The 17,222-nt window shown below is 34.8% G+C and overlaps 1 protein-coding gene across 3 annotated transcripts; it reads left to right on the top strand.

Moving 5' to 3' along the window:
- Positions 1 to 4,184: 4,184 nt before the first annotated feature.
- On the top strand, positions 4,185 to 10,828 carry LOC147385083 (pleiotropic drug resistance protein 2-like). Of its 3 annotated transcripts, XM_086426302.1 has the most exons (16): positions 4,185 to 4,452; positions 4,569 to 4,700; positions 5,382 to 6,173; positions 7,126 to 7,203; positions 7,296 to 7,380; positions 7,480 to 7,639; positions 7,732 to 7,787; positions 7,918 to 8,112; positions 8,216 to 8,244; positions 8,770 to 8,883; positions 8,976 to 9,115; positions 9,229 to 9,332; positions 9,415 to 9,463; positions 9,617 to 9,697; positions 9,780 to 9,849; positions 10,467 to 10,828. In XM_086426302.1, the coding sequence occupies exons 6-16, from the start codon at positions 7,570 to 7,572 to the stop codon at positions 10,489 to 10,491; spliced, it is 933 nt and encodes a 310-aa protein (XP_086282428.1). In that variant the 5' UTR covers positions 4,185 to 4,452; positions 4,569 to 4,700; positions 5,382 to 6,173; positions 7,126 to 7,203; positions 7,296 to 7,380; positions 7,480 to 7,569; the 3' UTR covers positions 10,492 to 10,828. The 3 variants fall into 3 exon arrangements, 2 of the variants coding, with proteins under 2 accessions (XP_086282428.1, XP_086282429.1); XR_015172909.1 differs by lacking the exon at positions 10,467 to 10,828 and having other exon boundaries at positions 4,187 to 4,452; positions 9,415 to 9,534; positions 9,780 to 9,839; XM_086426303.1 differs by lacking the exons at positions 4,185 to 4,452; positions 4,569 to 4,700; positions 5,382 to 6,173; ... (4 more) ...; positions 7,918 to 8,112; positions 8,216 to 8,244 and adding an exon at positions 8,263 to 8,490 and having other exon boundaries at positions 8,567 to 8,883.
- The last annotated feature ends 6,394 nt before the right edge of the window (positions 10,829 to 17,222 follow it).

Consider the following 17,222-nt stretch of genomic DNA (forward strand, 5'->3'; position numbering starts at 1 on the left):
CTTTGTAAATACAAGCATGTTTAATGCTGATTTATAATATTGTAGTACTGTGCACATGGATGCACTTGATAATTTTCTTAGGTTAGATAAGGTCGTTATGCAGTTATGATATATTGTATAAGGGTGTATTGTGATACACCGAATCACTTTGACATTATATTTAGGGTGGTTACGTAACTGCATAGTATATATTTTCTATTTAATAAGAGTATAACCAGAGGTCAAAATAATCTGGGTATTTCACATTCTCTTAAAACTCTTAGTTGTTCAGTTATTTTTTTTTTAGAGTATTCACGATGCAAACATCTTTAAAAAACAAATAAAAAATTCTTTTTTTTCTCTTTTTGCAACATTAATTGAGTAATCAGTCAGACTCTAAATATTTATCAGAAGTAATTCCTTGAGCAATGTTAATTAGGACTGCAACCTGGGCGGGCTAACCTGAACTCAACCCCATTGATGGGTGAGCTTGGCTTGGGTTATCAATCTGAATTGAATTTGGGTTGAGGCTCCGGACAACCAACTCAACCCAAACCCGATGTTATATATTTATGTTCAATATTTATTTATTTTTTAAAAAATATTCATTTTCTCTTCGTAAATATATTTGTAAACTAAGGAAAACAAATTTATGATATAAAAATTGGAAAAACCATTATAAAAAAATAAATAATAAATAAATAAATAACGAAATAAAAAAACTATTTATAAAAAAGTATCAATTTCGTGTGAAATTACAAATAGGTTTTAATTTTTTAAGATTTTCAGCCAGTTGAAGTGGCCTAAAATTTTTTATTTTTTTTAACTTTTTTCCACCATTTAAAAAATTCGTCACTAAAAAGTGGCACACAAAATGTGCACTTAGTTTTTTTTTTTTTTTTGGGAAGAGTTAGCAAGTGTTTCACCCTTACTAAGGGTCCTTGGACTCACCTTGTGGCATCAAAAACATGATCCGATGCTTCAAGATTGTAGAGGACAAAATTCTAGGAACTTGAAAAAAAAAATTAAAAAAAATCAAGTTATTTTTACCGTTGAAGTATTAATTTTAAAATCTTGACTTAAGTGGAAGTTAGTTAGCCGTCCATTTTCAAAACTTGGATCAAGCAAAAAAAAAATGTTTTCTTATTTTTCTGGATCTGACTTTTGAAATGAACTCTAGGGTTTGGTGTTGGATTGTTAATGTGGTAATCCATTAGAGCAAAACAACCCAAAGTAAGGCTTAAAATGTTACTAAGTTAGTAAGCAAGATGTTTCTCTTGTGATGCATTTTGCTTACACGTACGGTTTTGAAGATTCAATAGAGAAACATTTTTCTTACTGACTTAGTAAACATTTTAAGCCTTACTTAGGGTTGTTTTGCTCGAATGGATTGCCACTTTAGAAATTCAACACCACAGCCCTCTAGATTTCATGGAAAAACTCAGATCCAAAAAACAAAAAAACAAAAAACAAAAAAAAAACATTTTTGTTTGGCTTGATCCAAGGTTTTGAAAATGGATTGCTAACGAACTTCAATTTAATTCAAAATTTTAAGGTTAAACTTCAACGATGAAAATAATTTGTTTTTTTTTTTAATTTTTTTGTCAAGTTCCTAGAATTGTGTCCTTTGCAATTTTGAAGCATCGGATCATGTTTTTGATGCCACAAGGTGAGTCCAAGGACCCTTAGTAAGGGTGAAAAACTTGCTAACTTCATAAGGCTAGTTATACGCTTTTAAAAAAAAAACCTAAAGCAGGCCACTTGAAGTGGCAGAATGTTAAAAAGATTAAAAAAAAAATTATTTTGTGCGCCTTCAAGTGGCATAAAACTTAAAAAATAAATAAATAAACTTGCGCCACTTTAAGTGGTGGAAAAAGTAAAATAAAAAATTAGTTAAGCCACTTCAACTGGCAGAAAATCTTAAAAAAATTAAAACCGCCACTTGAAGTGGCAAAAAAGGTTCCTATTTGTAATTTCATGAAAATTGATCCTTTTTTATAAATAATTTTTTATTTTGGTTTTTTCTGATAATTTCCCCTATAAAAATTTATGGGTTTAGAGGTTGTGTGCAAATTTATTTACCAGTGATTTTATTTTTTATATTTTATTTCTTTTTTAAGATATAAAATAATTTATGTGTCGATTAAAATGAAATTAGTCTTGTTCAACCCATCAAAAATAACCCAACTTGGGCTAACTCGAGCTCAACCCAATTTTAGAAGCTCAATCTCGGGTTGAGCTTGGGTTAATGAGATCTAACCCGATGGTTGTGTTGAGGGTTCTACAACTTGGATTGACCCTCCAATCCGTCCAGGTTGCAGCCTAATATTAACTAACCAACTACTCTAAAAGACCCCTCTATTGGAGAAGGGGAGAATTATGAATATGAGAGGGCCACCAGGCTTAAATGAGGCGTGACACACCCGAGAGTGGAGGGAAATATACACTCAACACTCCCCCTCACCCTTTTAGGGTGCAAAGAATCATATTTGTGACCTATAGGAACATAGCGCTCTGACAACATTTTAACCAATCAACTACTCTAAAAAACCGATCTATTGGAGAGGGGGAGAACTACGAATATAAGAGGGTCATGAGACTTAATTGGTGTATGACACACCCGAGAGTGGACGAAAATATACACATTGACTCACATAGAAATATAACTAGCATCATGAATCAACGATGGATGAATTCTTTCAAAGGTGTATTTCTAAAGTGTGATGTAAAAGATGAGTCAGTTTTTTATTTTTCTCATCATGCCAACTTTTGTTTTTCCACCAATAGATAGGCAACCTTTACTCACCGAATTCACCATTCATATATAGATGCGAGGTTAAAAAATAAAATGGAACATTTTAGAGGCATATATTTAACACATTCTCAAGAAAACAAATCATAAAGTTTCTAAAAGGAATTCAATCTCTATTTTTTTTTTTTTCCAAATCTTGTATCTATGTCTGACCCAAATAAAATTAAACTCTTGAAAAAAAAAAGACTATTATCAGTTTATTTTGTTAAAATCCAAGAATAGGTCTAGTGAGAGGTGCTTGCAAAGTCACACAAAGAAAGAATTCTATGTGATTCAATCTTTGAATCAATATATATGTTTATATGAAGGATAGATTAATGGTGGTTGGTGATTATAATGCAATTTTTCTCCATGTGAGAAATGAGGTGGGTTTCGAAAATCGATTCACTTAATGTAATAACAAGCATGGGGAAGTCAGACTTTGAGTGCCGTTAGATAGGACTTTGTTTTGCCTTGGAATGAATGGTTGTTAGAATAAACTCATTGATCTGAAGTATAAAATTGAATAAGAACCCAAAAGCAATCACACAAAACACAAGATATATGTGGTTCAATCAAAATTGACCTAAGTCCATGGGCGAAAGCGGCATTTTCATTATATAAACCAATCAAAGAACCAGATTTCAACCTTCCTCTACCTCCTATATCTTTCTAACAATGTGGCTAGGGTTTCTTCTCTTCTTACACTCTAAGAAAGAATCCTAAAAATACCCTTTATATACTTAGGGTTACATGGAGAAAAACCGAGTAGGATCAAAACTCAAACCAAATAGATCTGAAATTCAATTAATTGGGTCATTAACGGATCATCAAGAATCTGGGTTGAATTCATGACAACTCTCCAACATAAGGAATAGAAGACATAACTCAACAATGTCCATAGGAAAATGCTGGAATGACACGGTATTTACTGTGATTTTGACAAGTCTAACGTGGGATGTGCACATAACCATAGATGTGTTTCCACGCAATATGAATAAAAGCCATCTACGGTTAAATATGCATCTCCACGTCAGAATTGTGAGAATCACAGTAAATCCTGTGTCACCCCAGCACGACTCATGTCCATAATATGGAAATCCAACATGAGGTCATGCAACCTGTGAAAGGAGGGCGGAATCTCTTGAAAGGAATTGAAGTGGTCGGTAATGAATGATTGGGGTGGTTGGAAATTGCCAGTGGTCGATGATCTTGAGCAGCAACTCATCTTAGCAAGTAGTTCATTTATTCTTAAACTTTACACTGAATTTATAGAATCATTTTTTGGCAGAATTAGCACTACGTGAAAAACCCAAATTTTGAACAAAAAATTTGTTGGGCCTGGCCCAACGAATTTTAAAACTTAAAATTCCACGGCCTGTCGACCACGTTTTTCACTCTCTCTCTCTCTCTCTCTAATACATAGTCTCGCTCTCAGTCTCTCCTACGACCTTTCTCTCACCGTCTCTCTCTCTCTCACAGTCTCACTCCCAGTCTCTCCCACGATCTCTCTCTCTCTCTCTCTCTCCATCTCTCTCTCTTGATCGACCCCTCGATTGATCTTATATCCCCTTCTATCTAATCGATCTGTCTCCCTTGATAGATCTCATCTCCCACTCTATTTGATTGATTGATCTCAATCTAGATCTGATCCTAGTTTTTGATTGATAAGTCATCAAGAGGTATGTTTTTTATTGATAAGTCCAATCATGTTCATCTGTTGAGAGATCACAGAGATGCATTTGAGGTATCTTCGATTTTGTAAAGTTTTGATGAAATTGATTTGTTGTTGGTGCAGTTTTTAGTAATTAGAGTTTGAGATTTGATTCGAAACGATGCTGAAGAAATTCGAAACAAAGAGTAATCAAGTGTGAAGGACCTGTTCGTGGCATTCATTTTCACAAATCTCAGCCTTTGTTTGTCTCCAGAGGTAATTTTGATTCTAATTTTATATTTCATTTTGTAATTCATCAATTTCAATTTCTCATTAGGGTTAACTATTACCATATCCAATTGAGATCATCTTTGTTTCTATCTATAAAATATTGGAGTAGTATAATTTTGCAGATCAGTTTTGAATTTTCTTCTTGATAGAATTTGTTTTAAAATTGGTGATTTTTTAGGTAGTTACTCAATTTCAATTGTTCGTCAGGGTTATCCCTTAGAATATTCCATTGAGATCATCTTTCATTTCTATCGATAAAAAAATTAGATTAGCTTCATTTCTGCAGATCAATATTGAATTTTTGTCTGATGGAATTCATTTTATAGTTGGTGATTTTGTATATAATTCCTAAATTTCAATTGTTCGTTACAGTTAATGGTTATAATGCCAACTGAGATTATTAAAAATTATATTAACTTCATTCTGCATATCATATTTGAATTTTTTTTCTTATAGAATTTGTTTTATCGTTGATGATTTTGTATGTAATGACTAGATTTGGCTTTTTTGAACTATTTTGATTTGTTTTCTATTCATTTAATCATTTCTTGCCAATGATCGAAACCCTAACTGAATCCTAAATATTTGATGTGTTTAATTTGCAATTTTGTTGCCTTATTGTTAGGTGGTAGTTATTACTTTTATGGAAGAAACTGGCTTTTGCAGGGGATGATTACAATGAGCTTGAACACCAACACCAAACAATACCAACTATGGCTTTCACACTGAATAAAGAGAAACAGAGAGAGAGAGAGCAACACTTTTTTTTCTCAATTTTCTACCAAAGACTGAGAAAGTCTGGAAGAAAAACACTAACAAATGAACACTCCTATACATGTATAGAAGTTGTGCATTCTTTTGATGATACAAGCACAATTGGACTGAGGTGCTATTGAGGAAGGTGGATGTCGAAAATTGAGAAGAAAAAAGTCTACAAGTAATAATTGGGAAGACTATTAAGAAACCGCCCAAAACTCATGGACTATTAAGAAAAAAGTCCCTTGGCCAAGGTTCTTCTTTGGACTGAAGGTTGGCTCAGATGAAATCTACTTTGAAGCTTAGTAGAGGGTACCTCACCGATGAGTTGCGTAAAAGAGATTAGAGGTAGAGAGATGGAGATGGCACTTGAGAGAAATAGAGAACAGGGAGTGGGATGTGTGCAACCATTAAAATAGTTCAACACTTCCTGGCAATTAGATCTTCTAGTGTGTGACTCGTTGGTTTTTGTGTCATGCCTTATGATTTGTGTTATAATAAATGTGGTTGGCTATGTAAATAGTGCTTGTAGTGTAATTATCATCACTACGTATTTAGTAGTACCTATTATGGGATTTGTAACAATTTCCATCAGTTAATATCATCAGTAGAATGTATCATCGTTCATATTTTCATCACTTCAGATCAGTCCATCATCATCATCGCAATTATATTCATGGCATCCGACGGTCATTAAATCAGGTGAATTCTCTTTGTATTTCTCTCTACATCTTTCATAATATTACTAGCAATGTAGAGAAACACTAAATAGGAAGTATGCCTTTTAGGATTGTAGACAATACAAAACAAACTTATACATGTGGATGTGTATCGTTGTATTGCATGGAAAAATATAGGGAGGCCGCTTCTATTGTTGTGTATAGTGTGCCGCTTCTAGGCACACTGTTGAACCACGTAAATCCTTGTGTTCTGTGTGCATTTTTTGTTCTTGTTGCTGCTTCATTTTTTTCACAATGAGAACTGTTCTAAATTTGGGCCTGGGTTTGGGTTTTCCTTTAAAACTTTGATGAGCGCTGAGGTGAATCTTTAGCTGGCTATAGGTTGTTCATATTTCGCTATGGCTGTATTCACTAAATGGGTAATTGTTTGTGTGCAACAGAAAATGAATCCACTTGTCATCAAGCATTGTTTCGTTATTTACTTTTAAAAGCACCATGTGTACTTGGCAAGTGTCTTCTAGGGTAGAGATTGCATTGTATTGGTATCCGTCATGCATTTGGTGCTAGAAGACCTTTTTGTCTTCCATTAAGAGGATGCTTTCTTAACTTGCATCATTGAGCCCCAGAACCATGCTTAATTTTTGCATAAGAACATGTTATTCATCTATAAATGAGTCATATGCAATTAATTGTAGAAACAAGGAAGACCTTTTTGTCTTCCTTTTTATTTTGAGATATATTACTTCCGATGTCACAACCATGTGGAAAATTCTATTTTATTTTTATCTTTTCACTATTATTTAGAGCTCTCTCTTTTATATTTGTGTTTGTATGCCTACATTATCGAACGCCACCTTGAACATGATCGAGATGAGTTAAGGATGATTAACATTTAAAAAAAAAAAAAAAAGCTTCTTTAATAATAGGAACATTAATGATTTACATGAATTGGGTTTTTTTTTCCGATTTGGCAGAGTTTATTAAGCTCTCGAGAGCAAGAAAAAGCCGATAAGAATTCTCAATGATGTAAGCAGTGTTATCAAACCTGGAAGGTAAACAGACTCGAAACAATTTGAGATTTGTTTTCTATTTTTTTCTGTTTTGGAAAGAAGACTAATTAGCAATATGTGTCTGCACTGTCTAGGCTGACTCTACTTCTCGGTCCTCCAAGTTCAGGGAAAACTACCCTTTTGTTAGCTCTAGCTGGAAAGTTAGAAAAGGATCTCAAGGTAGACCTGAATGACAATCTTATGGTTTCATAAATATAGAAGAGATGAAAGAGACAATTTTCATTTAGTCGTTTATTCGATTGTTTTCATGGAAAGTAGGTTTCGGGAAGTGTTGCCTACAATGGGCATATCTTCAAGGAGTTTGTTCCGCAGAGGACATCGGCTTACATCAGTCAACATGATCTGCATATGGGAGACATGACTGTGAGGGAAACCTTGGATTTCTCTGCTCGATGTCAGGGTGTTGGTAACATACATGGTACATCTTCCATCTCCAACAGATTCCACATTAAATCTTGCAAAAGTTTGTAGAAATCAACTTGTTAATGTTCTTGACAAATCTTTGTGTAGATGTTCTTACTGAACTTGCAAGAAGGGAGAAACATCAATCAATTAAACCGGACCAGGTATCGATTTCTTTATGAAGGTATAAAGGATACTAATAACAATAACGATCGACAAAATGACTCAAAATAGAGAATTAGATTTGCTTTGCTAAAGATCATTTCTCACTTTCTTTATCTTGTTCCTTCTCAGGCAGCAGTGATTCAAGGGAGAAACATCAATCAATTAAATGGTCCTTCAACAACTCTCTTCATGGACGAGATATCAGATTTCGAGAGGGCAAAAGAAGAGAGTTACCACGGCCCTCGTGAGTCCATTCTCGAATTTTTCGAGACAATGGGGTTCAAATATCCGGAGAGGAAAGGCCTAGCAGATTTCCTACAAGAGGTTTGGCTTCCTACGCCATTTTTTTTTATTTTTGGTGTGAGTGTGTAGAGGTGTCTCCACTTATTCACTCTTGCAAGCTAATTTGAAAGAATTGTGAAATTAGGTAACGCCGAGGAAAGATCAAAAGCAGTATTGGTATGTCAAAAAAGAACCATATCGCTACATTACCATCAAGGAATTCTCACGAGCCTTCCGCTCATTGGAAAAAGTCTACAATCTGAACTTTCTATTCCTCATGACAAGTCCAAGTGTCATCCGACAACTCTCATAAGAAAAAAGTACTGCCTAACAAAGATGAAACTCTTTAAAGCCTGCTTCGACCGAGAAATTCTATTGATGAAGAGGAGTGCATTCATCTGCATCCTTAAAACTATACAAGTGAGAAAATAAGACAAACCACTTTCTAAGGAAACTGTAAAGCTAACAAAAGTTTGTTTCTTTGTTTGTCGTGCAGATCGCTGTGGTCGCAATAATAACAATGACGGTTTTCATACGAACAGAGATGGATCACAAAACTCCAGAAGATGGGGTAAAGTACATGGGTATTCTTTTCTTCGATTTAGTGAACAACATGTTTAATGGGCTAGCCGAGGGTCAATTGACACTGATGAAGTTACCAGTGTTCTTCAAGCAGAGAGATTGCATGTTCTTTCCAGCTTGGGCATACTCACTTCCTACATTTATAACAAGGATTCCAGTGTCACCAATCGAGTCTTCAGTATGGGTCATCCTTACTTACTACACAATTGGAATGGCACCAAGCTTCGAAAGGTTTGTCTCGATTAATCTCAATTAAAGTGATTCGGGTTCGGTTCTGTAATTTTAAACCATAAACATTCTATTACATAATATTTTTTTTCCAGATTTCTTTGTCAATTGCTCCTAATGTTCAACCTACATCAAATGTCACTCTCTCTCTTCCGTTTCATTGCGGCATTGAGACGGAATCAGATTGTTACAAACACATTTGGGACTTTCGCGCTACCTGTCATATTTGTTCTTGGTGGTTTCATAGTCTCTAGAGGAAGAAATCTTTTCGTTCTTCTGCACAATATAATTATTTGTCGAGTGGTCATATTGTACTAAAATTCTCTTTCTTGACTTTGTGAACAACAGAGAACATATATAGTTGGTGGCCTTGGAGATATTGGGTATCTTCTCTAATGTATGCTCAGAATGCAATTGCAGTAAATGAATTCCTAGCAAGTCGATGGAGTATGGTATGTTTTAAGCATGAAAGGAATTTTAAGTCGGCAAATGTAGTTACGAATATTAGTAAATGAAATTTGAAATAATTTGCAGGGCGGTGTGATGCTTCTCAAGCTTAGGGGATATTTATGGACTAGAAATGGTACTGGATTGGAAATGTAGCCCTCTTTTCCTACAACATTCTATACGCTATAGCATTGGCATATCTAAATCGTTAGTACGAAAACTCAATTTCTTCTAGTTTTCATTTTGGGTTGGTTTCTTCCATAACTTTTAGCAAAATTTCTCTTTTCAGCTCTTGGCAAGCCTCAAGCATCTATTACTGAAGCGGACAAAGCTAGTAATGAAGAACCTGATAGCAAATTTCAAGATTACGGTAAAACATTATTTCAATAACATCAGTCTTCACAACATCAAGACAACAGATGATTCAAAAAGCACTTAATGTGTTTTTTCAGGAGAAACTAATGAGATTGAGAAGAAAGGGATGGAGAACACTCATATCGGCACCCAAATAGCTGGAACCATGTGAGTTAGTTTTATGTTATCCACAATCCTAAGTTACTTAAACATCTGTTTTGGGGTAATTAAAATTTTAGTTACTGCTAGTTGTTAAATCAAGGCAAAAACTATGTTGCCATCTTCTAATTTTCAGAATGCATGGAGTCTGAAGCACTCTGATAGATAATGAACTTAGTAGTAAAAAGTTTAATTAATTAGTGGAGCTTATAGATCCAATTAGAAAGATCTTCTCATAACAACCTTTAGATTAACAATATATCTGTGTACCTAAATCAAATAAAAAGAATTGAGATTTTTTTTCATGCAAGGTTTGGCCTTTGTGTAAGTACGCGTGATAGCTTGTCGGATATGGATGTTCGCCTTGGCCTTGGACACAAACCCTTAAAATGTTGATTTCATTGTGGGAATGACATATGGATTTTGGAACTATAGGAAGTTTCTAGACAAATATATATATATATATATATATATATATATATATATATATATATATATATATATATATATATATATATAAACTTTTAACTTGTTGGCAGATTAACATCATCTATTTGAATTGATTAAAGAGAAAAAAATGTTACAATCTAATAAGGTACTATGTTGCTGGATTTGTTGTGTATTAGGTCGACTGTCTGGTGTCATGGATGATCGAGGGAAGTACATATACATCTCACAGCAGGAAATGAAAGCAATTGCAGACTATATAAAGCAATAAGGAAGGGTTGGCATCTCACATCTTGCCAATCAGTCTAATCAGTTCATTTGGAGCCAAACGTTTAGTTATTTGAAGGAAATAAGAGGGCATGATAGAGCGGAGAGAGACAAAAGAGATCAAAAGCATCACGACCATTTGTTTATGATTGTGTTTTATTTCTAAGCAATTATGTGACTCAATTTCATTTGTAAGTGCCCAATTGCTTCAATTAGAATTCGTTTAGTAATGAAATTTCAATATATAATATGAATTTTAAGTTGTTTAGCTTTATTTGGAGCTTGTTTTATGATTTTTGTTTTGTTTTTTATTTTTCTGATTTTTTTTATTACTATTTTGTTTGTTGTGATTGGTGAATTAGAGGACCATCCTATCGTTTGTTTAAACCTCCATATTCAACTGCCATACTCTAGATATTTTTTTATTTTTTTAAAGTTAATTCTTCAATAATTTGATAGTTCAGGACCATCCAAAAAAAAAATCTACAAGAAAATATTTGACAGAATGGTCTGTCAAATTTTGAGAAATTTGATGGGCTGAGACCATCAAATATGGGCTCTTTTCACATAGTGTAGGGTTAGTTCATCGAATAGACAAATTTGAGATGGATAATGCCCTGTACAATATGCAGGAAGCTGATATGAAACATGTAGCTACTATCAGTGTCAAGGCAAGCATATTCCATAGGGAATCAAATGTGGGAACTGTGAAACGTTTGGTAAATTATTTACGACATTAAACTAAAGTGTCCCTAACATATAACAGTACCAACTTTATACACCTAATGATGTATGCAAACTGATACTGTGAGTGCAAACATAAAGATATTTATAACATTTAAACTGCTCGAGCTTGCATTTCATGGATTTCTTCTGCTCCAAAATCAAGGTCAGGTCCTGCATTTCATTGGTTCCTCAACATGTTTTTCTTGGGAGGCTTCGATAGCTCTCCACTTTCAAACCTACTGTCTGTTGGGGTCACCATATCATGGGATATTCTACTCACAGAGTGTGAGCTTCTCTTCCTTCTACCTTGTGTTGAAGCCCCTTGTACAGAGGAAGTCCCGGAATTTCTCTGATTCCTTTGACATGGATGGTTAGGAACTGATTTCTCCAGCTCACTAGATTCTGGATAGTGGACTAGACAAACCTATCGTGAAATCTTTCCAACTGCAGCAACACAGATAATATCCGAGGAGCACTTAAAAGCGTCATTCTACAATCAAAGCGTAAACTAAAGTTTCCTTCAAAATAACTATAAATTCATGGTGGGTTCCCTTGAATGCTACACATACTTCCTAGTAACTAAAAACCTGACCATTCAAACCGTATAGAGTACAGGTACCATTTTGAGTCACCAATCTCCAAAAGATTCAATTGGTTTACCATCTCTGCAATCTTGACTACCCCAAAGGAACTGAATACAACATATCTTAGTCACCATAACTGAATATTCCACAAGATTTTGGTTGTAAGCCAATTTTTATTTAATTAAAGTTCATTAACACATACCAACTTTTGATTCTGAAGTAGAGGATAGAAAAACAGTGCATCTAGTTCTTGAGCTGCAAAACTAGCCACTTCATACTATTTTCCTGCTAAATTTCACAAAATTGAACCACAAATACAATTACTATGTATGATGCAACCAAAGAAGGCAAAAAAATTTATCTTTTATGTAATCTTCAGATATTTGATCTCACCACATGAACAATCAAAGCTGCCCATTCGTCCATCATGATTCAACTTAATATCATCTCTTGCCCATTGAAACCCTGACGTTGCACAAGCAATCTAGCATAAAAATTAAAAAATATAAGACTAGAAAGAAATATCACTTGATTAATTGTCCATTGAATGAGCCAAAACTCAGTTGAATCAGTAGAAGGTATTCCAAAAGATAAAACAAGGATTTGTTTGGGAGGGTGGATGTGCCAAAGAAAAATGTTCTTCTGCGAATCGAGGAGTTGGACCGGTTCGAGGAGTTGCAACCTCTCTCGATGGTTGATAGGGTTTCGAGATTCAATCTAAGAGAGAATTATCTAAGATTGGCATCCTTGGAGGAGATTAGTTGGAAGCAAAAGTCAAGGGTTAGATGGCTCAAAGGAGATGGTAACACTAAGTACTTCCATCACATGGCCAATACTCATAGAAGAAATAATTACATTTAAAAAATAAGAGTGGATGGGGCTTGGTTAGACGGGGGAAGAGGATGTCGCCTAAGGGATTGTAAATTTCTACTCGAATTATTACACCGATCAACATCATATTAGACCCAGACCGGAGCGAGCTTTTGCTTTTTGACAGGGTGACCGAGAATCAATGCAAGTGGTTTGAAAGATCATTTGAGGAGGACGGGGAGTTCTTCTCGGATTGTTTTTAGAACTCAAATATATGAATTTTTTAAAGCTTATTGGGGATCATTAAGGGTGAATTCATGTTGGTAGTGGAGGAGTTCTTCTCGTATTATTTTTTAGATCTCAGATCTAACTGCACTTTCATTGCCTTAATCCCTAAGTTATTGGGGACAGAAGACGTCAAGGATTTGAGGCCCATTAGTTTGGTGAACACGACTTACAAAAGCATATTTACTCTGCTTGCTAACATATTAAAATGCATAATGCATGGGTTAATTAGCAATAATCAAAGTGCTTTCCTTAAAGGGTTGTAGATTATGGATGGGGTCTTAGTTGCGAATGAGTGTATCGACTCTAGACTAAAATCTAGAATAGTCGGAGTGGTGTGCAAAGTGGATCTTAAGAAGGCGTATGATCACGTAAATTGACAGTTTGAGTACATGTTGGGGAAGATGGGATTTGGTAGGTGATGGATTTCTTGGGTTATGACTTGTCTGTCTTTTTCATCTTTCTCGTTGTTGGTCAATAGATCGCTTCACGATTTCTTTAAGGGCTCTAGAGGTCTCAGACAAGGGGGGGAGGGGCCTCTATCCCTTTTTTTGTTCATCATTGTTGCGAAAGCTCTAGGAGGGATGCTTATAGAGGTATGGTGAATGGAGAATTATATGGTTTCTCAGTTGGTGTTGGGGACATTACAGTTTAGCATCTCTAGTTCACAGATGATATGTTAACCTCCCTTGATGATTCCATAGAACAAACAAGGAGATTAGATGGTATGTTATGTTGTTTCGAAGTTGTATCGAGTATCCCATTGAACATGAGAAAGAACAAGGTGTTACCGGTTGGTAGGGTACCTTTCGTGGCTTTACTTGCAACTTCTCTAGGTTGGCAAGTGGGTAGTTTACCTACTTTTTATTTGGGACTCCCTTTGGGTGCTCCCTATAAGAGGTTGGCAATCTAGGATTCAGTTGTTGAAAGGGTGGAAAGGAAATTGGTGGCGTGGTAGGTGAACTACTCATCTTAAGGGGGTAAATTGACTTTGATAAAATAAAATATAAAAATAGGCTCTCTAATATCCAGTGTATTTATTATCTTTGTTCTCATTGCTTCAAAGTGTGAAAATGAGGTTAGATAAGTTGTTTCGAAACTTTTTTGTGGACTGACGGAGTAAAGAGTCAAAAGCATCACTTAGTGAGTTGGAAGCGGGTGTGTACAAACAAGAAGAGTGGTGGGCTTGGTGTTAGGAGTGGTGGGCTTGATGTGGCAAATTCGGCCCTAATAGGCAAGTGTCTATGAAGGTTCGGAGTGGAAGGCAAGAGTCTTCGGAGACGAGTTATAAAAGCAAAGTTCAAGTATATTTCCTTTGGGTGGGAGAGTGGGACAGTTAGGCACTCATTGCAACTTGCGGAAAAGTCTCATGAAGATTCTTCCTTTGTACAAGGTGATAACAAAGTTCAAGGTGGGAAAAGGCAATAAGGTGAGATTCTAAGAGGATACTTGGTTTGGCTCTCATCCCCTTAGGGAGGAATTCCCATCTTTATACTCCATTTCTTCGAAGAAAGGATTACAAATTTCAAATTTTAGAAGACTTGTGGGTGGTGATTGGGCTTGGGATTGTGGTTTTAAAGAGCATTCAATGATTGGGAGATGAAGGAGGTTGGAAGACTAATTGGTGGCACCTCTTCGATTGGTATAGAGGTAGAAAGAGAGGATGAGAGAGTGTGGATGGTGAACAAGGAGGGGAGGTTTTCGGTGCAGTCTTTCTACCACTCCTTGTGTGATATTGGAGGACGCTTGGAGGACGCTCTTTTCTCCATGTTACTATTTGGGGACTAAAAGTACCAAGAAAAATAATTGTTTTTTTACTTGGACCGCGGTGTTAGGTAGGATCCAAACGGTAAACTTTTTGATGCAGTGAGGTATGTGTAGAGTGAGTTATTGTTTGTTGTGCTTGAATAATAAGAAATCACCGGATCATCTTGTCCTCCATTGCATGTTCACTAATTATGAGATTTGGGCTCACTTCTTCAAGTTATTCGGAGTATCAACTTGCTTGCTTAAAACAATCCAATATCTATTTGACTCTTGGGTATCTCTTACATACTCGTTCCTAGGTGCGAAGAGGCTGTTATGGATCATTACTCCATTTGCAATTTGTAGGGGAGTTTGGATGGAAAGGAATAGGTGTACTTTTGATGGTAAGATGAATAACTGTAAGGATGTAATAGTGTCTATTTTGGGTCTTATCTTCTTTTTGTCTAAAATTTTCAAAGAATTTAAGGGGGTCTTCTTTGAAGATTTTATTTGTAATTGGGATAGGATTTGTTGTATTGCCACCGAATAGTCTTCTTTTGTACGGTCTCTCGCTTGGTTGGTCACCTCGGCTGGCCTTGCTTTTCTATTAATGAAATATTACTTATCAGAAAAAAAAAAAAAAAAAAGTGGATTCTTGGAATCCACTTCAAATTCTAGTGGAAGATTGTAATCCATTAAGCAGGGTTTTGAAAACTTAGGATTTCGATTAAGATTCTTGGAACCCTAAATGAATTGTAATTATTGAAAACTTAGGGTTTTGATTCAAGATTCAAATATGTTTATTATATAACTGATGGTGAAAGTGAAGGAGTTGTCTCTTCTAAACCTCAGATTTTATGATAAACCCAAGTTTCAAAGATATTTGAATCAACATATTAGGCCTACCCCCTCCACATTTGGGTGAATATTTCAGATACACGTGTTTTAAAACTAATGATACGCCCCTTGACCTTGATCTACTTTATTAAATTTGTGAAAATGGCTTAAATGACATTGTCTACAATGTGTAATCCAAGAGTTTTGACCTTTATCTCTTTGGCAACACATTTTTATTTTTGATCTTTATCTTCAACCTTTAAGATTCTATCTATCTCAATCTTCACATCTCAGTTTTTTTCACTTTTTAGCAAGATAGGATTTTTTTAATGGAGTTTTGGATTAAAAAATCAATGTTTTTCTATTGGAGATTAAAGTGAGGATGAAAGTTATAAGACTAATGATAAAATGACTTGAAAAAAAACATGTCATCTACATGCAATTGACCTGGCAAGTGTATGGAACTAAAGATTTCTTTTCTTATGTACCCGAAGAAAAAAATCTATGGTTTTGTGCACTTGCATGTCAACCGTGTACAGACCAAGTACGCTTTTTCAAGTTAGATTAACACAACTCAAAGTATAAATCTGAAATGAGATTAAATAACTTAATTAACCAGGTTAAGGATTCATTCCCCCTCAAAATTCCATTGCATTATCCCCACCTAAACTATGGATCCAAACTTGATTAAAGCTATTTTGTATTTTGTAATATTACTATAAAAAGAAGAGATGTAATTTGTAGCAACCACTTCACTTTTCCAGGCATCTCCAACCCAAGTCTTCAAATTTGAAGTTTTTAAACCACTTTGAAATCCAACCAACCCAATCTTTAAATATCTATTCATGCTTGAAAATACTATTCACTCACTTGAAAAAAAAAAAGATAAATATAGTAGATAAAGGACAAAAATGATATTTAAAACATGTTTCATGAAAAGATAAAGTCAAAAACATTGTTTATAAAAGGAAAAATAAATAAAAAGATATAACTGGTACTTAAAAAGGAAAATCTTAAAGTAATATTAAATCGACATTGATCCTCACATTGCTGATGTGGATGTATGTCTGGAACCATAGATGCTTTTCATCAAGATAAGAGTGCAAAGCATCTATGGCTATGTGTACACCTCCACATTAGCAATGTGAGAATTAATGTCAATTTTAATGTTACTCCTGTTTGACTCATTTTAAAAAGGTAAATAGTGATAAAAGAGATCACTTAAAAATTCTCTCCCCTCTATTTCTGATGACTCAAATAAAATAAACGTTCAACAAACATTAAGTTGTATGATGGTGTCAAGCTAAGTTGATAAAGACATGTGAAGTGTTTCCCACATCCTAGATTCAAACTCCTTACATCGACTTCACTTGCTAACAATTAACAATTTACCTATGGAAAAAAAGATGATCCTCAACTGTTAAAAGTTTTGGGTAATGTTTGGTAATAAATCTCCTAAAGCATTTCTTTAGCTTATTTGATAGTTTTTTTTTTTTTTTTTTTGAAACGTATAATATATTGAAAGAGAGCACAAATATACAAGGAGGCCGAAAAAACCTCATAAAGAACGACAAAAATAAAAGGAAAGGAAAACTACAACACTATTGATTACATAAAGAGTTCCATCTGAAAACGAAATCATCAAATGTAAATCCCACGAATTCAATGTTCTATTTCGAC

The sequence above is a fragment of the Akebia trifoliata genome, chromosome 15, assembly GCF_017979445.1.
Source record: "Akebia trifoliata isolate Shusen 1 chromosome 15, ASM1797944v1, whole genome shotgun sequence".
Classification (NCBI taxonomy): Eukaryota; Viridiplantae; Streptophyta; class Magnoliopsida; order Ranunculales; family Lardizabalaceae; genus Akebia; species Akebia trifoliata.

Excerpts from the sequence above, each read along its gene's own strand:
- LOC147385083 (XM_086426302.1), top strand. The coding sequence starts at position 7,570 with ATGGGAGACATGACTGTGAGGGAAACCTTGGATTTCTCTGCTCGATGT. Across the intron at positions 7,640-7,731 it reads GGGTGTTGGTAACATACATG|ATGTTCTTACTGAACTTGCA; the intron begins GTACATCTTCCA and ends ATCTTTGTGTAG. Across the intron at positions 8,245-8,769 it reads AGGAAAGATCAAAAGCAGTA|TTGGGCATACTCACTTCCTA; the intron begins TTGGTATGTCAA and ends GTTCTTTCCAGC.